General features: G+C 40.2%; 2 protein-coding genes across 3 annotated transcripts in view; one reads left to right on the forward strand and one right to left on the reverse strand.

Annotated features, from left to right (window-relative positions):
* Positions 1-4,428, reverse strand: part of rin3 (Ras and Rab interactor 3) — a 44,984-nt gene extending 40,556 nt beyond the window's left edge. Inside the window, exons 1-3 of the mRNA XM_041971948.1 lie at positions 4,406-4,428; positions 2,396-2,473; positions 2,273-2,292 (exon numbers count right to left, since the gene is read on the reverse strand). Coding sequence (XP_041827882.1) covers positions 2,273-2,292; positions 2,396-2,473 — 98 coding nt within the window. The 5' untranslated portion in view covers positions 4,406-4,428. The remainder of the gene's footprint in view (positions 1-2,272; positions 2,293-2,395; positions 2,474-4,405) is intronic.
* Positions 4,429-8,098: 3,670 nt separating this feature from the next.
* LOC121631385 (daf-12-interacting protein 1-like) lies at positions 8,099-25,797 on the forward strand. 2 transcript variants are annotated; one of them, XM_041972257.1, is made up of 5 exons: positions 8,099-8,301; positions 12,450-16,437; positions 18,876-18,999; positions 21,294-22,118; positions 23,156-25,797. In XM_041972257.1, exons 2-5 carry the CDS (start codon positions 13,107-13,109, stop codon positions 23,724-23,726), a joined length of 4,851 nt encoding a protein of 1,616 aa, XP_041828191.1. In that variant the 5' UTR covers positions 8,099-8,301; positions 12,450-13,106; the 3' UTR covers positions 23,727-25,797. The 2 variants fall into 2 exon arrangements, with proteins under 2 accessions (XP_041828191.1, XP_041828192.1); XM_041972258.1 differs by lacking the exon at positions 8,099-8,301 and having other exon boundaries at positions 11,741-16,437.
* Positions 25,798-27,261: the final 1,464 nt, after the last annotated feature.

Below are 27,261 nucleotides of genomic sequence, written 5' to 3' on the forward strand. Positions count from 1 at the left end.
TTATGGTGAAAAGAAGCATTTGTTCCTTTACAACAGGACAAACTCCACATTCCAGCAGTTTGCACAGATGTATAAATTACCATGAAAGTGCAAAAAACTGAATTATTGAAAACAAAAATCTTGGTTTAACTGAAATGCCTCTTTTCTAACTTGCAGCTGCAGATAAAGGAGCATTTTATTGATATTCTGAAAGAAAACACTTTCCTGAATCAATTATTTCACCATTCCACATCAAACTCGCTGTATATTTACCCATGAAGAGAATTATATGACAAAGCCCTAAGCTTGTTTTTGCTTATGTAAGTGGTTTTATTCTAATTTCTGGAAGATTAGTCATTAGGAATTAATATTAGCTAAATATCATTAACAGAAAGGCAGGGAAATTTTCAGTTGCAGCATCCACCATTGCCTTGTTAAAACTGGGCCAGTCGTTTTCACGAAGCTTTGTGTGATTGACAGAGACATAGACTGACTCACTCTGCCTTTTTATCATGCTGGTTTTCAGTGCGAGCTCAAGTGGTGTTGACTCTGTGAATGTGTCTTCTGGAGAGAAACACCGAGACAGAGGATGGAGACGGTGAAGCAGAGAGAGGCAGGAAAATCTCAGTCAACAGCATGAAAAAAGATACATCTGTGTGAGAAAAATGCAGAGACTTGGTCTGTAAATCTGAGTCCACACTGGCCAGCTGAGCTTGTTGTGTTTGATAAGACCAGCAGCTGTGAGAGCAAAAAAACCTGCAGGGATGAGGATGAAGGTTTGAGCTTCAGTCAGCAGCCCCTTGAAAGTTGGATCATTTTAAAAATCATTTTATCGAGTTTTAGTTGTCTCTGTTGCAGAAAAGTGATCCAAATGAGCTGATGTGATGAAGAAACAATACATTTAGGACATTTTACAATGTCTTCACTTAACAAACAGTGGCCTTAGTATGATGTGGAAGAACCAACACAGTCACAATATCCTGGTTCCTCCTCTTTATACTGGTCACCAGCTTAGTCACACTGCTGTGGGATGCCATCCCATTATTCAGCAAGCATCAATCTGTCACCAGTCAGCTGATGTGGTTGTGTTGGTCACTATGGTACCAACAGCACACAAGTGTACAGTGGGGTTGAGGTCAGGACTGCAGGAGGGTCATCCATCCTCTGGAGGTGGTCTCTGATAACCTGCTCCGTGGGGTCATTGTCATCTTGGAGGACAGAGTTTGGTACCAGCCTGTGAAGATATGGGATCACCAATAATGAAAGAAATAGTTTTTCCAGTGAGGCAGGTGCCTCCCCACACCGTCACACTGCCTCCTGTCACCATATTGGTGCAGCAATCAGCAGCGTTGTCCACGTCTTCTCCACACTTTGGACCTCCGATCAAACTGCTGTATCAACAGAATCTGGACTTACTGCTTAACGTAACGTCCCTCTAAAACTGTCGCTAGTCTCACAATAATGCAGCAATAAAAAAAGATTCCAAGGTCAAAATTACACTATATGATAAAACAGAAAACACACAACAACTTACACTTACACTTGTCAGCAGATAAGTAAAGTCACTCTGTATATAAATCAAACAAACAATAACCAAATTAGTTACAAATACATAAATTTAGAAAAAAATATTGACAAAAATCTAATCAGAGATTCATAAATTTGTTATAAATAAATGCAGTTACATTGAATCTGTTAATTTACATAGGACTCATGCATTTCTATTTAAGTAACTTTTTAAAAGATAATTTGTTACTGGTGCTTAACATTAAATGGGAGTTTATTCCAAGCTAAAGAAGCTCTATAATGGACAGTCCTCATCATAAAATTCCTTTGGGGTTTTGGCAGCACCAAAAGACCTGTGCTCACCTGTAGAGTGTTATGTGCATGGCAAAACCCTGAATCTGTTCATGAAAAAAGTGGTGTACCATTCTATATCACATTATGCATGAACATCATGAGACAATATTTTAATTTATCCTCAACAGTTAACCATGATAACTGTTTAAGCATCTCAATTACATCTGCCTGGAAAGAGCAACAAAGAACTAACCAGGTTGCTCTATTCTGTGTGATTTGAAGTTTTTAACATGTGTTTCAGCAGCACTTGATCAAATAACAGGGCAGTACTCCAAATGTGACTGAACAACGTCACGCATAACAGCAGATGGAGCGTAGGCAAAGTGTTTCCTTGAAATTGCAATGCCCTTATATGTAAAACAATATGATCAATCTGGTCAGACCAGGACAATCGATTATCTAATTTAACACCCAATAATTTGGTCTTAGTCACCTGCTCGATTGATACCCCATCTACAAACAAAATATGTGCAGTGGCATTAGCAAGAGCATGCCTACTACCAAATACAATGGATCGTGTTTTGGCAGTATTTATTACCAGCTGGTTCATTCTTACCCTTTTGGTTGTGTTCATCTCAACCTGAAGTTTCTCCCTCAGCATAACTGACGTTGGTGACATACAAAGTAGAGTCATCTGCACACAAGGTCAGATCAGCATTTTTAACAGCACAAGGTAGATCTTTTATAAAAACTGAAAATAAAAGAGGTCCTAAACAACTTCTCTGTGGGACTCCACAAGACAAATTCCCACTGGTAGAAAATCTACTTTTACAAAATACTCGCTGTGTTCTGCTAAAGCTCCTAATCCAAGCCAGAGATATGGAAGAAAAGCCACAACATTTGAGCTTGGCTATGAGAATGCCATGTTCGCTGACATCAAAAGCTGCAGTAAAATCCAAGAGCACAGCACCTTCTAGTTCCTTGTTGTTTATAGATTTGAACCATTTATCAGTCATGTGCACTAACGCTGTGCTGGTAGAGTGTCCTGGTCTATACGCATGCTGGGCATCTGTAAATAAATTTTTTATGTTAAAATAATCAAACATTTGATTAAAAATCAAAGCATTTTGCTAAGCACAGGGAGTATGCCAATAGGTCTACAGTTTGAACCAGTAAAACCTGCCTTACTGTCTTTAGGGAAGGGTATAATTATAGACACCATCAAAGGCTCCGGACAGATCCCACTAAATATGCATCTGTTAAAAATATGTCATGTTAGCATGGACAGCAGCCCAGCAGCATCCTTTAAGACTTGTAAATGGTCTGTACTTATATAGCGCTTTTATCCAAAGCGCTTTACATATACGTCACATTCACCCATTCACACACACATTCACACACTGATGGCGGAAGCTGCCATGCAGGGCGCTAACCACAACCCATCAGGAGCAAGTAGGGGTTCGGTGTCTTGCTCAGGGACACCTCGACATGAGCTCTCCGGGCCGGGATCGAACCGGCAACCCTTAGGTTACAGGACGACCACTCTACCCATTGAGCCATGCCGCCATGCCGCCCAACTTATCTATATCAGGTTATACCAGGGGATTTATCTTCTGAAAGGGAGAAGACTTGGTTAACCTTGTCGAATTAAAAAAAAAACTAAGTTTAGCCTCTCATAATACTGCCAGTTATGTTTTGTGTTAAACTGACATCATGTGATTGCATGCCAGAGCTCAAACTGTCAACCTTATTGATAAAGAAGTAATTAGCAATTTCGTGTGGTTTGGTAATAAACTGATCTGCATATTCAACATGCATCTGAAAATTCACTTCTTACACTTGATTTTATTCATAATTTTCCATAGTTTTTATTAATGTCATTTACAGAATTGTTGATCTTTTTGTTTAAAATATAATTTCTTTTCAATAAAATTTAGCTTAATGACTTAAGCTTAATAAAAACGTCTGTCTGAACAGCACCCTGATTTAAGTGCTGCTAGCTTAGCTCCATCCCTCTGATGCATCAATGATCTCAACTCATCATCAATCCATGATGCACCACTACCCTTCACAGACCGTTTTCTAGGTGGAGATGGCTGATTTACGAGCTTTACAAATCTATCATAAAGATTTTCAGAGCAATGTTTGCATCATTTTCTTAACATCAGACCACTTTAAATCTTCAACAAATCAGCGTTAAATCATTTATATGACCTCCCGTAAACAATCCTAACCCCTGAGTTGGGCATTTTAATTTTTCTTGTTAGAGCAGTCATATTATGGTTGCTGTGAACACATTTTCATTAGTGAAAATATGATTAACACAGGCTGACTTGTTAATACCACTAGTGGTTGTGGAATTTTGTTTGAATTGACTCACAACTTGATTACATGCATTAACCATAGATATTAGCCACTTATGTAATGGACAGTTACTATAAAACCAGTCAATATTCAGGTTGCCAAGAAGAAAGAAAATCCTTATTCTCGCCTGACACATCTAAATGTTCACATATTTTATCCAAATATTTAATATTAGAACTGGGCGGCGTATAACAGCAAACCTATAAAATGAACTTAGAGTATGGAGGAAGAATCTCTAGCTAAATTACTTCAATGTCAGAACCTTTAATGTCACTCCATAGCAAACCTGGAACGTGTTCCTAAACATAAAATGCAACACCACCACCATACTTGTCCCTGTCTCTTCTATAGAACCAGTAACCTGCAACAGCCAACTCAGAATCATCAAAAGTAGGATCCAGATGTGTTTCTGCAAAAACACGAATATTGTTAGAGGAGCAAATAGCAGTGATTTCATGAACCTTGTACCTGAGACTGCATATATTTAAATGAGCTGAAATCAATTCTTTCTTTGGCAAACATATCGACACAGATGTAGTCTTGTTCTTTGAACCCATTAAGTAAACATAAAAAACAGCTTATAACAAGACAAACTCATTTTATACAAGAACCACTTAAAACAAAGACCTTTAAAGCTCGTTAGGTCCAGTGACTGCCTTTGTACAGTGTTGGGGGTGATAACCAGCTCTCTCTCTGGCAGCCTTCAGCTTCTGCAGTTGCACAGCGTCAGAGAAATCTTCATTAATGTAGATCTTAGTGCCCTTTAATTTCTTGGCAAAAGAAAGAATTCATTCTTTGTTTTTAATGCGAAGAAGCTTGACAACAATTTTCCTTGGCCTTGCCCCCTCCTGGTACTGACCAGCTCTCTGGGCACGCTCAGTGTCCATCTTTTGCTGTCCTGTTTGGTCAAGTTTAGTTTAAGCGTAGTTGGGGTTATAATACAAAACATTGGCATATTTGTAAATGTCTGTTGGTCTTATACCGTCTTAACTTCGTGAATAATTACAGTTTAAAGGGAGCCTGAGCTCTAAAAACAGATAGAAAACATGTTGTTGTGCCATACTTTAAGCTCTTCATGACATAAACAACACGTCATTTATGTCCACAAGTTTCTTTTTACGATGTAAAATCCTTCTAATACATGTTATCTGATGTTGAGGTGATAAGATTCACCATACTTTGTCATACTTGCTGAAACTGTCGTCTGACTGTAACACATGGCAGAGACAATCTGTCCAAAAATCTGGTTTTCATGGCTCCCCCCGGTGCTTTTACGCGATATGCAGGAATCCGCCATGCCTGAGCGAAAACAGCCAGTCAGAGTCAAAGGATTCTCCAACAAGTGTCATTCAACAACATTTCTACCGTTGCTGTGGTTACAAGTCTGCCTGACAGCTGAAGCACAGCAGAGCGGGAGGAGGAGGGACCTGCAAGTGGGAGTTCACCTTCTTCTCAGAGTTAGCACATCCTCCTTTAGAAAGTGGAGAATCAGTAGAAACAGTTTCATTTGCTTTTCTGCTATCTACAAGCTATAATACTGTCTCAGTCCCTCCTTTTCATTTTGAGAGTATAATTCATCCCTCAGATGTTGTTTTCTGTCAGGCTGCATCCTGATAGCGTGATGACATCTATAATGAATGAACAGAGAATGCAGATTTTTGTAACCTCACCATGTGCATTTTATCCAGAACCATCCGCTCTCACCACAGCTTTTACAAGCCATTCCCAGAAAAAAAGGTAAATCTGTCTGAAGGTCTAAGTCAAGGTTTTCATGCTGAGGATAAAAACAGGCTGAAAATTCCCACAAACTTTGTTTTGAAAACCTGCTTTAGAGGAACAGCGGTGGCTCACACACAGCATCAGCACTGAAAGGCCTCCCTGACCAAACCAGTCTGGGACTTCTTATGGTGTAAAAAATGTCCACATATCAGAGTTAGGGTCACTTTGCTTTTCTCTTCAGTCTGTTCCTGTCATGTGGAGACTTTGAGAGTTCCTTTTAGAGAAAAAAAAATAATTTTCCTACATTTTAATGACAAAAACAATCTGTTAGTAGAGGGAACAGTGTGGAAACTGAGTCTTTATTTTCATATCTTTTATAAAGGGTTGATTATTTCAATAAAAATACAACTTACGGCAGAAAAAGGCATCGAAGCTGTAATGTGACAGAGTCGGCAGTTTTAACCTGCATTTCTGTTACTAGTTAGTGGTCAGAAAAAAAGAGAAATAATTACCTTTTTCTGATGTTGAACAAAATAAAAAGTTGAATAATATTAACATGACAATAGAATAGAATAGAGTAGAATAGAATAGAAACTTTTGGGGAAGGATTTCAATAAATAATCCTCTGATAACAAAAGAAATCAAAAATACGTTTTAAAAAGTATTTTAAAAAATGCAATCAATAATAACAAAAATAATAATAATAATAATAATAATAATAATAATAATAATAATAATGTTCTCATATAATACTTCTCTAACATAACATGACACCAATCAGATACAATTCAAATCTAGTAAAACATTCTAAAACAAAAATATAAACTATAAAAATGAAATATTATGTAATCAGATTATAATTATATCACATTATAAAAAAATTTATAAATTCAGAAAAGTAAAAGAAAAAGGAAAAGCTTTCCAATAAAATGCAAAACAAGAGCAATAATAATTAAACATAAAACACAGTTGGCTCGTTCTTCCATCAGCCCCACTAATAAATATTTACTCTGTCTCATTTTAAAATCCCTTGTGAGAGAACTGAGTTTGGTGGAGCCGTGTGAGTCCTCAGGTGTTGCTGAATGAAGCTCTTCCTGTTCCATCATCACTGCCACGTTTAAATCCCTGTTTTTGGATGAAGTTTGCCTTCCTGTGGGGCTTTCTGTCCAAACACAGCTCCAACCGCTGATGCTGCTGCGCAAGCTAACAACTCTGTCCTTCCTTTGAATGGACATCAGAGCCCCCCCCCCCCCCCCCCCCCCCCCCCCCCCCCCCCGCTGCCCACCCCCCCAACACACACACACACACACACAGTCACACACACAGTCTGTAAGTGAGTGTTTGGTAGAGCAAAGGTAGAAGCAGCTGTTATTATAGACGGGAACAAAATGCTGGCATCATTATTTCTGGACCAATGCTGCTGCTGCTGCTGCTGCTGATGATGATGATGATGATGACACTTTGAAATTGCACCATACAGTATGAGAGTGTCCATTGTTGATTTTTCTTTCTGTATCTCTGTAGCTCTCCCCGCCGCCTCCACACCGATGCGTGTTGCATTAACGCTGAGGTGAAGAGTGGGAGGTAGAGGGCAAACTGAGAGGGCTACAAGAGGGATGGAATGAGCCAGAGAAGAAGAGTGTGTGTGGGAGACCAAGCAGATAGATAGATAGATAGATAGATAGATAGATAGATAGATAGATAGATAGATAGATAGATAGATAGATAGATAGATAGATAGATAGATAGATAGATAGATAGATAGATAGATAGATAGATAGATAGATAGATAGATAGATATGTCCTTTGTTACCTCATTTCTAAAATGTGTGATGATGATGATTTCCCAGGGGTTGCTCACCCAGGTCAAACTAAATCTAGAAGTAAAGAGGAGGGGATGAAGGGTAGCCATAAAAAGTGATTGTGAATGAGGGATGAGATGGAGAGGCAGATGGAGGGGAGAAGTTTGCAGCTCCAAAGCTCTTAAAGCCCCAAAGCTGTGTGGAGGGAGGAAGATGGAGAGAGGAGGAAGAAAAGGGAGAGGTGGAAGGAGGATGAATTGAGGAAAAGAAAAACTAGAAGGGAAAGGGGGAAGAGGAGGAGGAGGAGGAGGAGGAGGAGGGCTTGCGTTGGTGTGTTGGTTGGCAGAGAGAGAGCTTGTCAAAAAAAAGAAAAAAAAAGCCCTCCTCTGACAGAAGGCATGATTCACAGTGGAGAGAGAGAGGCAGGGAGGGAGGGAGACAAGCGACAGAAAAAGAGAAAAACGGCAGAGGAAAGGAAAAAAAGGGAGGAAGAAACGAGAGGTGAAGAGATGCCAGCGAGGAAAAACAAACGAGGATGCTGGTTTGAAGCGAAATGACGGCGCATCGCTGGGATGGGACTGGGAGCGACGCACCGGATTGACTGATGGCTTTTACTGACTGTGACCATGCTGATAAGGTTCTGGCTTTTCTATCGATCGGGGAAAATGGAGCAGGTGGCGGTAGCAGTGATGAAAAGAGGAGAGAGGATGCAGAGGAACGAAGGCACACTGAAAAGAGAGACTAGGAGAGATTCTCAACTATCAATAGGCTTCTTTGACAGAGATTTGCATCTCTCGTTCAAGCAAATAGACCCTTCTGGCTATTTAACGTTATATTTTTGGAAATTTGAGTGGATAGTTTAGGACATTTTCTTAAGCATTTCCTCAAATTTTCAACAGAAGTGGCAAAGGAACATTTGCATCAGTAAATGTAAACTTTCCCCCCTTAGGTTAAAGTTTTGTCTGCAAAGTTACAGATTTTAAATGTCCTGTGAGGTCGTATTTACAGAAAATGATCTTTATAATTATTGTTGTTGCCTCCCATAAAGCTGGAGTGAACTATCTCTGTGATGTAGCGCAGATTTAATCACATCATACCAAAGCAGATGACTGAAAAAAATCCACTTTTTGCTTTTAATGTTGATGGAAGAAGCAGCTTTGAACTAAAAGTGACGTCACCTTTCTTTTTTTTGGTTCCTGATTTGCAAGGCGCTTTAAGGCTGTTCGGGGCTTTCATATTTTTCCCCAACTTCAAACATGCTGGAGGTTGTTTAAACTTTGTTTCACGCTTTTATATTTTCTCAGATAAAAACTGATGGAAATTATTTGCCAAGATGGCTTCAGCTTTAGCCCATCATTTTAGAGGAAAATAGAAATTTCCTCTCAGAGTGCAGTCCAGGTTTTCTCCTTCTCTCTCTGTGAGGTGTGATTCACCTTTAAGGTTGTGAGCTGTTGTTATACAGTATGTTCCTCTAAGATATAACTTCCCAAACTGCCCAGAGGGATTACTAGGACATCTATATTTAGCCCGGTGCTTGCATCATCCTTCAGAGGAGGAAAAAAAGAGAGATTTCACCTTTTTGTTGCATTTTCTGGAGTGAGATGAGGAAAACCTGTTTGTTATATTGTCCAGAACAGCAAGTAATTAGTTTTAGTTATCAGTTTTCTACCCTTAGGGCTTTTAGAAAATTATAATTGCCTAACATCGTATTTTTTTTTTTGTCATTTTAAGCTTATAGTTTTGATAATCCTTTAGACTGAGTGCATCCTGACCTATTGGTTTTATCACTCCATGCAGAAGGCAGCTGTTAATGCTGCAGAAATGACATATTTTGTACTTTAGATACAACTGTGATCTTATCTGCATGTGATGCCTAAGTGTAACCAGAGACAGTTAAAAAAAAAAAAGAAAAGATGGAAGGAGGGAGGGGTTCCTGAGTCCTGAAGTTAACGGCCAATCAAAATTTCTACTAGCCAGTTTTTTCCAGGGAAAATAATCCAGATTATGTTTCTTTAAAATTGATTTTATTGGTAATTTTTTTCATGAAAATACGAACCAACAATTTGTCAACATACTTGCTCTCAACACATCTAAAATTATCGACTTTGAACTTGAACTGAACTTGGATTTTTTACAACATTATTCTATGATAATCAGGGTTTTGGCTTTCAAATACTCTGAAATGTTTGAACTGAAGTCAGATTTCCATCATCCATTTTTTTCGTTTTATCCAAGGCTGGGTCGCGGAGCATGGACATCCCTCTAACCAGTAATATCCTCCAGCTCCTCCTGGGGGATCCCTAGACATTCCTAGGCCATATGGGATCTAAAACCCCTCCAGTAGGTCCTGGGTCTCCTTCCAATATTATGTGCCAGGAAAACCTCCAAGTGGAGGTGACCGGGAAGCATCCTAATCAGATGCCGGGACTACCTTGGGAGTCCTGTTCAATTCAAAGGACCAGCGACTCCAAGCTGAGCTCCTTCCAGATGTGTAAGCTCCTCGCCTGATCTCTCAGGATGAACATGGCTGCCTTCCCTTGGAAGCACATTTTATCTGATTATCGCACCTGCAATATCATCCTTTTGTGACCATGGATCCAGAGATACTTGAACTCCTCTGCCTGATGCAAGGACTCATTCCAAGCCAAGAAGAAGTACTCCATGTTTTCAAATGACAAAGATCTATCGAAATGCGTGAATCAATTCACCATCTTAACTAAACAGTCATGCTAACTCTGCATGACAATGCAATCAAACGTCTTCACAGCCTCCGTCAGTTTCAGATTTTCTTAGTCTAACGGGATGTTTGCAGTTTCACACAAACTCTGGCCCAAGTAACACCATCTAGATTTCTGTTTTTCCTTCTATGCTTCACTTATTTTTACATTTTTCTCCTCATCTAGCTGCACTTTATTCAGGAAGTAGCTCGTAAACGATTCCGAACTCCGCTAAAGTCAGTATGCAGCCGATGGGAAATGGAGGATAGCACTGCTAGGGCAGATAACTGAAATCAATGGATTCATTCATCACTTGCTGAACTGGAAAGGAAGTTTACTTCATACCCAACAGAATTCATTTCAACCCTTAAAACTCCACTAGACTTCCAGCGCCCCCAAGCACTGTCGCTCACATTGTACGGTAGAGTGTAACTCTGTGGGGTAAATTGTGATGCATAGTTTACCCTTTAGATGATCTATGGATGTTTTCCAGGTATTTAGATCCCGTTCAGGTTTACTTTCAGATATGGTCAATCCACAACGAGTGATCCATGACAACACCATTATTTATCACATTTTTATAATAAAAAGATCACTATCTCTACTATGTTGCTAAGAGACCTCTGTCTGCACTGGGCATGATGATGAAGCCACTTCCTGTCAGACTTTCCACCAATCAGAGAGCTTAGATTGATGGTAACGTCCAATCAGGAGCAGCCAAAGATCAACCAGTGAGCAGAAAGTTCTATGTGTGTGTGAAAAGAAGAAAAATAATGCTCCTCTATGGCTGGAATAAAGCCAAGAAGACGTTTCTGATGCACGGTGGCGCCACAAAGCAGCTGAGCTGGAGTTGGTTTAGGGAGGATAGCAGGTAAATAGTAGCAGGAATAACTGGAAATAGCAAAATACTTGAAAGAACGATGAGATGAGAAAAGGCTTGGTCACTGTTGATCTGTGTGTTATTTCTACAAAGTTCTGTTAGTAATAAATTCTGCTTTCTTCTTCTGGTCGGTCTTTATGCTGCTATATCTATTCATACTTTCATTTTACATCATTTTAGCCTCATGATCTGACAGCTGAGGCTGGAAACATCATGTCTGATGCTGACTGGGATTAAAAGCTTCAGCTTCTACATGCATTTTTAGATTAAAAAACAAACAGGTGGGGCAAAAATAACAACAAAAAAAAAAGGCTTGGAGTGTTCAGGGTTAACCCACATTTGGTGGATTGGTGGATGTTCATTCAGAGCCCTGATAGCAAATCCCAGAATTTGGCCTCAAACTGTATGTAGAGGGTATTTCCTGACTTTCTGCTTATTTTATTGTTTGTCACTAAATTTACTTTTCAGAGTGATGATGCTGTGTTTACTGTAGACAGCTAAATTTGGTCAGAAGGGGCCCTAAAAAGATGGCAAAAGCCCATAAAAAGGCATTTAACGCTTTTAATCTTTATTAGTCCTGCTACTGAAATATTTTAGAATGGAATTAACCTGAAGTGCTAACAAACTATAGTACATTTGTGCTGACTGTTTAGGAAATGTTGGTCTATCAACTGATCTTTTAAGAATTAGCAATCCTGTTGTTAAAAGGGCTTCAAACGCTCTCATCAAATCTTGCTCCTTAATCAAATGATGGATAGAGTTTTTCTGGTTTGTGCTTTTTAACTAGAAAGCACAATTTAATTTGAATGATTCTAATTTTCTAATCAAGTCAGCCCATTTTTTCCTGTGTGGGCTTAACATTTAAGAGGCACTCAAGCAATTTTATAGCATTTTCATTAAGTTGGGAGACTTGCAGAAGACAGATTAGACAAAAAGGTTGAAATGAAAAACTTTTATCTCCATTTATTGTCAAACTTCCCCAATCTGAGACCTGAATAAGCCTTAAGGGTTATTTTTCAGACTTAATGATCCAATAAGAGCCTAAATAGATGAATGATGCTCATTATTGTATATTCATAGGTATTTAAGAATAGCTGTAATTAAATTGCATCCTTATACTAAATCTTTTTAGAGACTTTTTAGACTGTCTTTCATGTAAATTCTGTTTGTCTGCTTTGTTTTCTGCAGGCAGAGGACAGTAATCAACAAACGCAGCCAGAATGAGAGAAGAAGCTGTGACTGGATTCAATCCCTCCTTCCTCTGTCCTCGCTCTTTCTGTGGCTCGAAGTCTGACGGACTAATGCTCTGTTGGAGAGAGATTTAATTGGCTCTGAACAGACAACCAGAACAATAAACAACCAGAATAAATACGAAAGCAGTCACGTTGGGAAGAGAGTGGGAGGAAAGATGAGCTAAGAGCTGCAACCAGGCGGGCATAAAAACTGGACTTCTATTTTTAAATGTATACTTTCATAAATTCTTCAAAAATCTGACTGGAATATTTCTCCATTTGGACGTGATGTTTGTGTTTTTATGTCGTGGATTTTTTGACAAAAGGACTTTTTTTCTGCAGGAGTACCATGCTTTGATCACAAGACTCTCCTGACTTCTCATTAAAACAGAAGGAACATCTTTCTGTACTTCACCAGAAAAGAAAGAGGAATTTCTTTGTCGTTTCGGTGTATTTGTGATGGCCCTCTCAGAACCAGCTGACAGGTATCTTGCAAATTCTGAAAGTCGACTTTTTCCCGAGATTTAGTCAAATTAACGACTTCACGATTCACTCTTTAAACTTCACACGTGCCTCCCACCAACCCCCCCCACCTTCGAACATCCATCCAGTCATGGGCAAGCCTCTTAGCCGTCCCGGGTGTTTCAGGAAGAGCTCTTGCTGCCTTGAAAAACATGGCATTGGGGATGGGGGAGTGGGAGGTCGAGATATGGGAGTGGAGGGGGGATACGGAGACGGCTACGTTCCCCAGCGTTCCATTTACGACACCATGTGCATCAATCAGCAGATCGACAGCCATCACCACCACTCTGGAGGCTCTGTGAGGCGAGACGGAGGGGGAGAGGGGAGCTTTTACTCTGCCAGCGGCTCCCTCCGAGTCAGCAGGTCCCCGGCAGACATGTTCGATCCACAGCCCCGCTCTTTAACTCCAAACCCCTCCTTCGTCCGCCGGCTGGACGAAAGAGCCATCTACGACTCGCTGAAGATCGCAGGTCAGGATGGAGAAGGTGGAGGCTGCCATTCCCCTGGATGTTTCAACCGATCCGTTTCTCCCTCTGTGTCGTCTTTCTCAGCACCGGGAGTGTCCTCGTCCTCTGCAAAGAAGCACCACCATCACCACCACCATCACCATGGAGACAGCACCAAGAACAGAGATAGTCGACAGTCCTGGAAAGTCTTGACACCTCCGAAACACATGGAGTGTCTGGAGCTCACAACAGCCGAGATGATGGACAGAGGAGGGGGGTATCTGAACCCAGGACACTACCCTCCAGGGGGGCAGTCCTCTTCTCTAACATCCCCTCTTATTTCACCCTTCTCTGGATCCCCTCTCTCGTCAGGTTACCACACTCCAGTGTTTTTCTCCCCGGCCAAACCTCGGCCAAGTCAGAGCCAGAGTTTACGTTGTTCCCCTCCCCAAGTGATCCAGCCGAGGCATTACTCCCAAACCCAGAGCCTGAGGATGTCCCCACCCCACGAGCTCAGACGGTCGCCCTACAGAGCCCCGCTGGTCCAACTGTCCGCCCACGACCTGGAGCATGACCTGAGGGAGCGGGGAGGAGGGTGGGGGCGCAACGAGCGCGACAGGGACTGGGAAAGGGAGAGAGAGAGGGAGATGGAGAGGGGGTGGGCCCAACGAGAGTGGGAGAGGGAGAGAGAAAGGGGGAGGCTGGAGAGGGAGAGAGCTAGAGAGAGAGAGAGGAGGGAGACTTCCACGTTTGGGACCTTTGGTTATGGCCAACCGGTTCCTCTGCGTTCAGACTCAGTGTTTCTAGAGTCTGAACAGGGTCTGGACACAGCTCCTCTGTTGCTCCCCCAGCCCTCACCTTCACCCTCACCCAACGCTGCTCCGAGAATGGGCACCGGAGCAGTGGGTAGGAACAGGGCTGGGTCAAAAGTTGGCCCTGAGGTCGTATGTGGAGGGATGGTGACCAAGTTTGACAACGGGAGTGTCAGTTTGATGCTAGTTGACAGTAAATCTGGGCATGGGCCCAGGTTAGTGAGCGAAACTATAACTGGAAACCTGTCAGAGGCTGAAATCAGGGCAGGAATGCACGAACACCACCGAGTGGAGAGCTGGAACAAATCCGACAATCGGTCCAGGGCGAGTGTGAAGAACATGTCAGAAAAGAGGGTGGGTTCTCAGGTGAAAACAAGGCCAGGAGGTCGGGATTTGGAGGGAAAAGTGCAGTCCGGGTTGGAGATTAAGGAAAGACACAGAGTGGAGGCTAAGAATGGAGAAAAAACTGGTTGGGTGATGACTCAACCAGAACCTGCTACCAAAGAAGTTCCTTTTAACAGGAGCGACACCGAGAAGATGACCAGGCTTGTAGATAAGGCTCAGCCTGAACCTGCATCTGGTCTTGGGATGAAACCAGAACCTGATGTAGGATTTGAGGTTAAAGCTGGTTCTCAACAGGTGGAGAAAAAGATGGAAATGGTAACTGAAGTTAAAGCTAAAGTTAACAATGAGGTTAGTGCAGCACCAGAGACCAGAATAGAAGCTAAAGCTGAGACAGATATTAAAGCTGCACCTAAGTCTAAGCCTGAGGCAGAACCAGAAGCAAGGGGTGGGGAAGAGACAGTGAAGGAGAGCAGCAGTGAAGCCAAGAATGACTCAAAAACTACAGATAAAGCTCAGACATGTTCTGGAGAAAAAACTGAAGCTCCTTCTGTAGATAAAGCAGAGAAAAAACCAGTGGAGGTTGAAAAAAGTACAGGGAAAAGTTCAAGATCTAAGTCTAAATCATCTAAGTCCTGCTCCAGAACTCGACCTGGAACAGCCACAGGGCTGCGACCAGGTGCGCTCAGCCCTCGACAAAACAAAGGGCTAGGAGACTTTGAGTTAACTGGGCCACCTGAAGGCATCGAGTCCACCTGGCCCCGCAGAATCATGGTGAGAAAGAGGACTGTTCGACAGGGAGGGGCGCTCCATAATCTCCCTATCCTCCCCCCACTCCCTTCTGTTCTGTCAGCTTTGGAGAAGAGGCGTCCACACCCACGTCCAGGTTCAGAGAATCCATTATCAAGTGTTATGAACACAGGTCGGTGCTCACTGAGGGAGCCTTCTCACCCAGAACCAGCACAGGGGAGCAGTTTGGTGGGCAGAGCTTCCCTCAGGGAGCAGAACCTGGAGCACTGGAGGGTCTACAAAGAGAATGAAGAACCCAGGAGATCCAGAAGCAGGGAAAAACAAGGAGAGAAGGCTAGGGAGAAGACTGAGAAGGAGGAGAGGAAGGAGAATGAGGAGAAGAGAGAGGAGAAAGTGGAGAAGGAAAAAGAGAAGGTTAGTGTTGATATGGAGCTTTCAGAGGAAGCCAAACAAGCAACGACAGAGAAAAGGACGGAGGAGAAACTTCAAGAAACTTCAAGCAGAAAGAGGGAAGAGAAAAAAGAGAGGGATGTAGAAATAACATTCAAAGAAGAAGAGGATGGCGGGATGAAGACTGAAGTTGTAATTCAAGAGCAACAAGGTCACGACTTGGTGGAGGTGGTGGCTAAATTACACCAAGAGGAAGGTGAGGTGGAGGGAGGAGAGGGGGTGACACTTGGGGAGGAGGGAGGGGTGGAGAGTTGGGACGCTGTACTCGACATGGTTAACACACTGTGGGATGATAGCTGGGAAAAACGAGGAGCAGGAGGAGGAGGAGGAGGAGGTGATGCAGACTCCTTCTCAGGCTCCCTGCAGCGTTGGCCTCTCCTCCGCCCCCCGGTCGGGTTCGGGGGCTCCCACCCCCCATCCTCGGCAGCCTCAGAGCTCAGCCTGACAGAGTTAGAGAGGAGGGCCAGGGAGCTGGACTCGGACCTGGAGCATCTGGACCTGTCTCAGCCTCACAGGGAAAACCAGGAATCGTACCAAAACCTGCTGGAGCCACAGAGGGAACGGGCTGACATGTACCAGACACACCCAGGACCACAAAGAGACAAGGCTGCTCTGCTTACAGGTAACACCCCCGACAGGTTTCAGACATATTGGCTTTTATTTCATCAAGGTTTGTCCTTCATGTGCTTTAAATTATTTGAAAATTATATTTTTAGAATTTTCACAAATATACTGCTATTAACTGTAATACAAAAGAAAAAAAACAAGACATTTTAATTCACTACTCGTTTAATCCTACAAGTACAGAGCAGAATTTATGAATTTATGAATAAACAATAGATACATAAGCTGATATTTCTATCTACAAATAAAAATGTACCAAATTAAATCATTCATTAAACAGTTATGGTTAGATAAATAAATAAACAAAAATCTATCTCTAATCAATCCATCAAAGTCTGTTTCTTACAGCAGCACCCAAGTGCTGAACATCATATAAACAAATAAATACAAAAACACATTAAGAACGAACTAAATACGTAAGGAACAAATAAATACATAATAAATCATTCCTCTCATTTAACAGTTATAATTAAATAGTGCTTTGATGACTAATAAATAAACAATTGAACAAATAATTAGACAAATAAATTAAAATAAACATAAATAAATAGTGATGTTTCAAAAAGTATAAATGTAATGAACTTTTTTATTTATTTATTTATACTGGTGCAGTCAAATAGTGCCCTGATGATAAACAAACAAACAAACAAACAAACAAATAAATAAATAAATAAAAATTTCCTGACACATTTTTAAAAAATATGTTAATAAATAAAATTAATACAATCACTCATCACGACAGTTGCAGCCAAATAGTGCTTTGAAAAGAAAGAAAGAGAGAAAGAAAGAAAGAAAGAAAGAAAGAGAAAGAAAAATTGAACCATAATTAGTTCTAATTCGGATTGTCCGTCTTCTTTTTGTGCATTTGTTTTGGTATTTGTTTATATTCAGTGTAAAAAAACAGTTTAATTATGGAAACTGAACCTTGTTATTTCAGCAGCTGTTTCTTTCTTTTAATGCTGTAATGGTAGGAATCATTAAATAGTTTTAATGCATTCATCAGTTTTTCTGCAGAGTCATGTTTTTCTTTCTGATTAAAATCAAGCACCGCGGTTATTACAATTAAAGAATAACACGTAAAGAACAGCTCTTCAGTAGGAAACTAATGCCAGGTAGTATTTTACCTGTCTGCCCTGTTAAAGAATACTGCAGGGGATCTTTAGATGAAAACATCTCAGAGTTCTGTTTCTTTGCTTCAAAGCAATTCAGTTGTGAGTTTGTCATCTTTCCTGGTTCCCTCAGAAATGCAGTCTTACTAAATATAATCCATACAGTGTTCCCATCTGTCAGCACTGCAGCTCAGTATCAACATGCACATCATTTTAAATCAGATCAGAAAAGGAGGATGCACTTCTCCAAATACAATAACCAAGAGATGTATGGTGGGTTTCGTAATACAGATTAACTATGTTAAAATGGTTTTTGATAACCTTATTTATTTAGATAAAAACCAGTATGTAACAAATACAGAAATATTTACAGCTGACTCTCTCAGTGTGTTACGTTTGAATTAAAATGTGGTTAAATATACACAGTGGTGAAAATCCTTTGAATTATAACTTGATAGATAAATCACAACAGACATAACTAAATACTGTAAATGCAAGTCTACCATCTCCCATGCAGTAAATATTACTCTACAGCGATGACACATGATGGCAGATTTCTCTATGCAGGAAAAATGTTTCAGTCATTGATCCAGTAACAGAGCACCAAGGTTAAAGAAGAGCGTTTACTTGACTGTGTGTGAGAGTCAGAAGCTTGTCTCTGGTATTGTAACTGAATAACTCATCCCCACAGAAACCAGTCTGTTTGACAGCCTTACAGTCCCACAGAGAAGTTTAGCTACAGGCCACAAATGAACAAGAGCTGCACGCAGCACCATAAAAATACCTGGTCAGAGCCACATTTCTAGATGCTTCAGCTTCAAACAAACAAATTTGATGAGTCGTGCTTCCAACAGAAAATCTTAAACCAAAATAAAAGATATTTTTCCAACGGAAAAACAATGGAGGAAGTACTTAAATCCCATACTTAAATAAAAGTATAAAAAACACACATTTATCTGACATGACCAACATGAACCAACCATTTTTTTTTCATTTTGAATTAATGAATGAATGTTAGGTGAAATGTAGTGAAGTAAAAGTCAAAAGTATCAACAAAGTACAAATACATGAAAAACATACTTAAGTACAGTAAGGAAGTACATGTACTTCCTTACATACCACAACTGCTGAAAAGTAACTAAAAAACGACGGCAAATGCTCTTCCTCAGAAAACACAGGATAAAAAATTGTAAAAAGAAAAAAAGGGCTCATTCTTTTTTACACTTAAAGCTCAGATTTGCTGGATTTTTGTTTTTCTGGAAACGAAGACATGGCCAGGTGTCTTGTCTGTCTGGTTCAACCTGAATTGAGCATGTTCTGTGTTCAGGAGTGAGCAGCAGATCCCAGGTCAGTCTGGAGCTCAGTGTGATGGCCTCACCTGCTACAGACCCGGACAGGTCACCTGCTGACTGGTCAGCTAAATCTGCAGGCACTTCCACTGTTGGAACCAGGTAATTATGGAGCGTAATTATCACTAACACCATCTCCAGATGTTTCTGCCAGTTTAACTAAACACAACGCTAACATCCAGATAAATCCATCAAAGACAACATAACCTGGGGCTCAGCCATGATTTCATGTTAATAACAACATAATATGGATGCTATTTTCTTTCCTTTTAATCTCTCATTTTATTTTATTTTCCTTCTAAATTTCTGAGATATTAAAATTAAATATAGCAGTACATTTTCTCGCTGTTTATAATTAGTTGTGTTTGGATTGCACATGCAGGGAAATGGCTAATTAGATTCACAAAAACCTCTTGAGACTGAACAATGATTAACGTCTGTTAAGAAAATGTTTGGGGTCCAAACCATGAGCCTTGGGGTGCCCCTCATCTAATTACCATATGATAAAGCGAAGCCTCTTTCAGACACAAACCTCATGAACTCAGGATAATCTTTAAGTAATATATAAACATTAATGTATATAATAAAAATGACCACCCCTTGCTTTTTAGTAAATACAGAGCTCAATCACTATTTTCTCGTTCCCAGAACACCTTGTGGTGATTCAGTTCACAGAATAATCCAGTTCTCTAGAACAGCGGTTCCCAAACTGAGACTGAGAACTTTGAGAAGACAGGAGGTCCACAAGGCGTTGACTGTACAGAGCTGATTGTTAAAGTTAAGGCCATGTCTACACAGAGAGGAGTTGAGGTGTATGTGCTTAAGTTTTTGGGGTTTTTCATCATTTGGATGCTTTTTTCACATGTTTGGAAGCCTGACAACTTCTGAAACCAGGTTCCAAAGTGAATAAATGAAGGTCATCTTATATACAACAATATTCTAAAACATGTTAGTCAAAAAATCTACTCTGTAGTCCACAGCTTGAGCATCTTATCAGTTTTCTTCCATGCACTGTGGTTTAGTGACGTCAGTGAGCTGGTGGAGCTACAGTACATGAATAGTTCTATCCTGGCAACCTGCATTATTACTGCAACGTAAAGGGAGTCCTCAAGAAAAACAGGATTTGAACCACTGCTTTAGAATAATTCATAAGTCGCCGATCCATCAATGTAAAGTCATCCAGGACTAGACGCAGCAAAACAGACCTAAACCATAATACTACCACCACCATGTTTCCTAGACTGGATAGTAGGCAGTGTTTTCAATTTCTCCAAAAATGTTCATTTTCTGATCACATTTGTATACAAACCTGGAGTTGCACATATACTATTGTTTTTTTTAGAGCAGGTCCTACAGTTTGCTGGTGTTTTGTTTACCTCTAATGGTGGACACCCATTAACATCAACATCATCCAGTGAGAGAAAAGCCTTTAGCTGCTTGGAAGGTTCTTTTATGACTTTATTATCCACCTACTCATGGGAACTGTTAAACATTTACTTTCATTTTTCACATGTACTAAATGATCAAGTTTTATTCTTTGTTTCTTTTATTTATTTTCTAATTGTGTAATAATATTCATACACAGTATAGATTCACAGACTTTTAAGCACCACTCCAGATGTGGACGTTTGGTGACAGATGTGTAATTCAGCAGTTTTGAATGCAAATTCACTTGTTTTAATGCACTGCCAGATGCATTTTGTAGCTATTTCATAGAGCCATTATTAGTATGAAAATCCATTTGAATGCCGGTCCTTCGGGAAGACAACAGGAACATTTAGCGGCGCAGTATTTGTTGTTTGCCTGCAGTTGTTTTTTTCCACAGCTCACACTAGATTTAACCTGTTAGCATTAAAAAGTACCAACATCCATAAGTATATGGCATTTACTGTAAACATTAATTAAGCTCTCTTCATTATCTCTATCTCCTGTAATGAGCACAGTCATGTTACCCAACATTTGATGTCCTGGAGAACATTTCGAGTCCACGAAATGATTTATATGAAGAGGTTACAGGTGTCAGAAGCACATCAGACATGTCAGAGGTAACTGATTTTATTTGCACCAAATTAGGACAGCAGGATTGAAGTGCCCTTTGTTGATTTTGTCCTCAGCTGATCAGAGTGGCAATCAAATTGCTCTGATATGAGTGTTGTCACAGCCTAATGAATGCAGACACATGCCACGGCCTCGGATAAATCAGAAAGCTAATATCTTGATGATGAGGTGTCCATCATCTCAGACGTGTGCAGAGGAAAACAAATCAATGTCCTTGATCTGATAAAGTAGGTTATTAGAGATTTGATGGCGTCTGATGTAACTGGTGGCACAGAGAGCGTAGCAGACTCTTGTGGGGGGTGAAGCAGTCATTTGACTGCCTTGTCTGTTTTTTCCAGCTCCACTAAAGAGGACAGCTCTCCTGACTCCAATCTAACGCTGGAGTCCGACTCCAGTGGCGTCTTCCTCTCCTTATCCAATCAAAGCCAAGAGGACGCCGGCTCTGACAGCGACCAGCCAATCAGTGGATCTGAACTTGGCAGCAGCAACACGTCGCTGGAGAAAGATGGGGAGGATGGAGGGTTAAAGGAATGGGGAAGGGAGGAGAGTACAGAGCTACAGTGGTGTTATCCGTCCGTCCTCAGCACCCTCTCGCATGAAGAAGTGGACGGAGATGGTGAAGGAGAGGAGTCGGGATGCGGAGGGATGGGGGAAGATGAAACAGGGATGGATAAGACCCCACTAGAGAATACTGACATCAGTGTCCCACAAAGTGAAGAAACACCACCCAGGAAAAAAGTGACCCTCATGGGAGTAGACTCTCCTCTTCCTCTGTCGCCCTCAAAACAACCAATCAAACATCTTCTGGATCCCATTCAGAAACCAATCAGAAGCTCAGGATTAGACTGTGGTGACTTGGATCCCTTTGTCCAGTCAGACAGCTTTGTTTATCTCGCTGTGTCTGCGAGACCGGCCACAATGGGTGAAGCCCCTGCAGTGAAAGAGATTTTACACCATGATACAAAACAAGATGCACAGCGACATGCAGGCAGCAAGAAGGTACATGTGGACCTGCCAAACATGGAGCAGGACACAAAGCTGATGCACCTTACCACACAAAAACCAGAAGAAGGAGACTTTCTGTGCACAGACAGCTTTGTTTACCTGGCTGCTCCAGCCTGCCTCCTGCTGGGCCCTGCAGGCACTACACCCTACAGCGGCAAGTACGTATGCTGTCGTCTGTGTTCACTGTAGCTCTGCCGCATCCATCCATCTGTTCTATCCATCCATCTAACCAGCAATTTACTGACTTACTGTCCTGCACCATCTCCTAAGATCTGGAAGACCGTTAGGAGAAGATGATTATCTCATTATATGTTGCATGGCAAGCTTATTCCACAATCGGTGCTGAACAACCCTCCTTCTTCCCCTCGACCACAGTCTCCAGAAAGGTTATTTATCATATTAGCATTGATCAGCCCAAGGAGCTCAATTCATCTGTTATTGTGTGTTATTTTAGAATTTTTATGTTATTTATTTAACACCAGGTATTTTTCCCCTAACCTTAACCAGGTACTAGATTTTCACACCCTGTTATTTGAATGCATAGATACAAAAAGAAAACCTCCAATTAAAGGGCATGAATGGAGGAGAAACACAGTATTTCTTTCTTTGCTCACTATTTAGATATCAAGCTTCTGCAAAGATATTTGAAGCGTTATGAATATTTTGAAGTGTATTTAGACCAGATTTTAGCCTGAACAGTGACTGTATATACCAGTGTGTCATCTACTCAGTGGGCAAAAATCCTCCAGCTGTTGATCACTGCAGTTTTTTCCCCTCGTGACCATCTCTTCTCCGCAGCTGCTGCTGAAGGACTCCTCGTGAGCTGGTTTGGTTAAAATGACTTGAAGTTAAATTTGCTCTTTACAAAACCAGATAGGTGCAAAAATCTGTGAGTAGAAGTTAAAGGCAAAGAGGTAGCTTTAATCCGTGCAGAGCTGGACTGAGAATAATATCAGATGCTGGAAGCAGAACTTTGTGGAAATCCCCAAACTTGAAAACAGCATGCACATTTCTATTCTTGCTTTGGTTCATTATTATTTATTTTCATTTTATGTCTGTTACAAAGTCATTATAGAGCATTTTAAGTTGATTTCTGTATGTTCTGTTTGTGTTGAGTTCATAAAAACATTAAATACATGCTGTCATTCAGATATTTTAACATGCTTTCTTTATTCTGTGTGATCCATTTCTCCAGGGAATCAGACTCAGAAAGTTCTGGCTCTGGACCTGTTGACGTATCAGTTCTGGGGTGTGGCTCAGTGGCAGGAGACAGCGATTGGGATTCAGACCTGTCTGACTCCGATCCCAGTCGCTCCTCCAGAATCTTGGCTGCTGGTAACAAACCAGCCGGCGTGGCTCGACCCAAGAGACCGCCCACTGAGCCCGACTGGGATTTGTATGAAGAAGCCACTGAACCCGAAATGCTGGAAGAGCTTCAAGATGAGCACGACAGAAGAGAAATTACTGAGGTGACCACCGGCGTGGAAGCAGAAGAGGAAGCAGCATCAGCCGTTCCCATGGCAACCCCATCTGTAACAACAGCAGCCCAGCCGGCGACATCAGCGGAGCAGAGCACGACTAAGAAGGTGACATGGCAGTTTAAACCAGCACAGAGGTCCGTTTGCACCGGAAGCAGAAAGGAAAAGGAAAAGGAATCTTTGGCTTTGGGAACATTCACAGAACCAGGAGGAGGCGACACCTTTAGACCCTCCCCTTCTTCTTCATCGTCTTCATCCTCATCACCCTCATCATCGTCTTCTGGCTGATCACTTGGGGAGAAGCGCTTCAACAGCTGAAGACAAAGACCAGGAAGGTAGAAAAGACTTTTGATGACTTGAAGAATTTTTGCCTGTTAATTTAGAATTTTTTGCATCTAGCTGCTGCCATTGCCTTCTTCAGCCTTGTAAAAGCTGCATTTAAGATGTTGCATTTTTCTTAGAATAGCCAACGAAATATCTTATATAATCTCTGTAAGTTGAAGACCGATAGTAAAGAGCTGAGCCACATTTCAATTTTACTTTATTCTCCAAATAATAAAAAATAAGTAGTTCTGTTGTTTTTTATGCTGTTGAATGAACTGTACAGGATCCGTAAAAGCACAAAGAAATGAGGTTTAACTTCTATTACCAGGCAGATTTAATGATTAGATTAGATTTATAATATCACATAAAAATAATTCTGTAATCCAGTTAAGATTTATAAATGTAAATCTGTATCAGCCTCTATTAATTACACTGTTTTCCCCTAAAAAGAAGAAAAACACAACTACTGATGGAGGATTCCTGTGTACAATGTATTTTCTAACCACAGCCAACTTTAAAGTGTTATTTACAGTGTTTTAATAATATATTTTGATCATTGAGATATATATAGATGTGATGAATGTGCAAACAGGAACAAATTATGAAGGTTTTAACATAAATGTTTATTTATTAACTAGATTGAAGTTGTGAATGTCACGATTGAGCAATATGCTCACAGATTTATGCTATATTCTATGTTTCATATGTGGACAGTGTTGATATGTATTATAACAATAGCTGTTTAACTCTCATGCAGCCGGTTATTGATTGTAAAATGCAGTATTACACACATTTAAGGGTTTTTATGTGTAACATTTTTTTAACATCAGCTGTTGAGGTAAACAGTGAAACAACGACTGAGATGACTGACAGCCTTTATGCCACACAGGTTGGACTTTTCTCCCAGTAATCCTCTCTTTATGATGCAAATGAAGAAAACACCTTCATTGATCTGACAACACTTTATGCTGCAAATAAATCTACATGCAGGCCAGAGACTGTAAACAAAAAGTGGATCCAGCTTCCGGTTTTAAAAGGAGACGTGCTGTCTGTGGGATTTCAGTGAAAATGTCAGCTAGGAACGATTTGGAAAAGAAGGATTGAACAAAAAAGTTTTAAATAAGAAATTACAAGGTACAGTTTTATAGAAGATTCTACATTTCACTTCAATGGCAATGAACAGCATGTACCACATCCCTGATGCAAAAGTTCTTGGCTCTGAATCAATCTGCAGATTCATCCAAATAAATATGGAAGCAGGTTTAAGCAATTTTTTTTTTAACTAGATTTGTGAACTAACCAAGTAATGCTGTCAAACACTAACCAAAAGTGTTAAGTTACTGAATGAAACTAACCCAAAAGTAAAAGAAAAGAAAGAAAAGAACTGTATGTAACCACATTCACCCTGTTCCTTCCTCTTTAAGAGAACTGTGATATTTTTAAGGAAACACTTGAGAATAACATTCACTGCAAATAAATGGTGAGCTAACGCTGTAAATGTAACATACCTGCTCATTTGCATTATTTGTTATTGGCTTATGTCATACTGGTGTCATTCTAACTGGTTTTGAACCTTACTGAAATAGCAAATTCAGAAAAAAATGGCTCAGTATTATCATCTTTAATATGTGGTGTAATGTATGCATGTGGCATACTGAACTTGTTTTTTAAATGAACAGAAAACACACATTTAGAGTAAACAATTAACCTGATAAAAAGTTTTAAAAATCTGGAAAAGAAGTACAGAAAGTTCTGTATTTCACTAAATCAGATTGACTGGACAGCATCTGTGCAATATTTTAAAAAAGAAAAAAGTGTGCAAAACATGCAATCGTTTTTATTCTGAGATTCTGGCATGCCCTGCAGTACAATAAACTGTGCATGCATCGTAGGACTGAGGCAGCGGCAAATGATTAAACTAGTATTATTTGCATGTCAAACATAAAATTTTCATGCATAATCATGGTTAAAATGGCATATAATCAAGTTTTTGTGTGTATTATAATTTAAATTTAAATAATTCTGTGATTTATTATTATTATTATTATTACTGTTATTATTATTATTATTATTATTATTATTATTATTATTTGCTTAAGCCTTGGACTGGCTCTGCCAATTGGACCTTATAAGTGCTGAGAAAATGACAGTAATGAAGGGAAATGACAGTTTAGAGGAAAAAAGAAAATAGTTAAATCAAACAGTGGTGTTTATGTTTACCCTTTGAGCCCTGTGCCTATGTTTTAGACCTTTGCTTGAAAATGACATATCCCACCATATCTACCTGAATACCTGTGGTGTGATAGCAAAGTGAACACGTGTTAAAATGTATAAATATCAGTTTATGTGTTACTGGTGAAGAAGAAATGAAGATGACACGTAGCACAAATGAAAAGCGTTTCAGACTTGCCTAAAAAACACACTTTCAGGATAAACATGAACATCTTTTTGGTATGATCCAGCTGTAGCTCTAAACCTCGATCAGATCATATGTGAGCCAACGTGGTATCGATACCCGATCAATACAAAGTAAATCCAGGGCAAGTATCATTGATACCAAAATCAATATCAATACATTTGCACTTCAAACTCTGTTATTTTCTTTTATCACCGTTTCAGAAAAAATAAGTCAACATTTGAAAAAGCTAAACAAAAGAAAAACCTAATATTCTAATATGCCTTTGTTCCCCCAAAGCCTTCGTAAGAAGATTATCAATCTCATTGCACTGGTATCAAACAAAACCGATACTGTCCTTGGTATCGACGATGTTGATGTGTAAATCGATCCACCCAGCCCTAGTTCAGATCCTAATATTCACAAATCAGACTGAAAGTGTATTTTAGTGCAAATATTAATGTTCAGAAAGGGTTTTGTTGCTGAAGGTGATCAATGACACCTGTGAACATGTAATCATTAGCATGGTGGTATCCTCTGCCAGATAGGGAGGACAGAAATTTCCTCTGTTTAATTGTAATTTACTCAGGCATAGTAACAGACACCAAAAACATGAAGATGAACCTTATTTTTGAGGAGATATTCTTCATTGACTTTTCAGATGTCTTTTTAGGTGTTTTTTTCTTAAACTGTGGTCAGGTATGAGTCAGATTATAGGGTATAAACAAACTTATTAGGCTTTTCAGGAGAACCGCTTGTATTTTAAGTGCTTCATACATTCAAAATTTAATCAGACTCTTTAATACCTGATTTAACATCCAGTCTAATAGCAAATTATCCACATTTTCATGGCCAAATAGGCCAAATGAGGACTAAGAAAAACCAATGAGATGGATGACAATGGAAAAGTTTCCAAGGACACAAAAGACCCAAACAAACCAGCTGCTATCTGTCAACAATGCGACCAGCTGCATGATGTACAGACCACGTTGGTAACTAGAAATAAAACATGTCAGTTTAATGAGAAAATATCTTCCTTTACAGCTCAATCAAGTTTTCTCTGACTGTCCCCACCCAGCAGTTACAGTCCATTTAGCCTCTGAC

Source organism: Melanotaenia boesemani, chromosome 20 (genome assembly GCF_017639745.1).
Source record: "Melanotaenia boesemani isolate fMelBoe1 chromosome 20, fMelBoe1.pri, whole genome shotgun sequence".
Lineage (NCBI taxonomy): Eukaryota > Metazoa > Chordata > Actinopteri > Atheriniformes > Melanotaeniidae > Melanotaenia > Melanotaenia boesemani.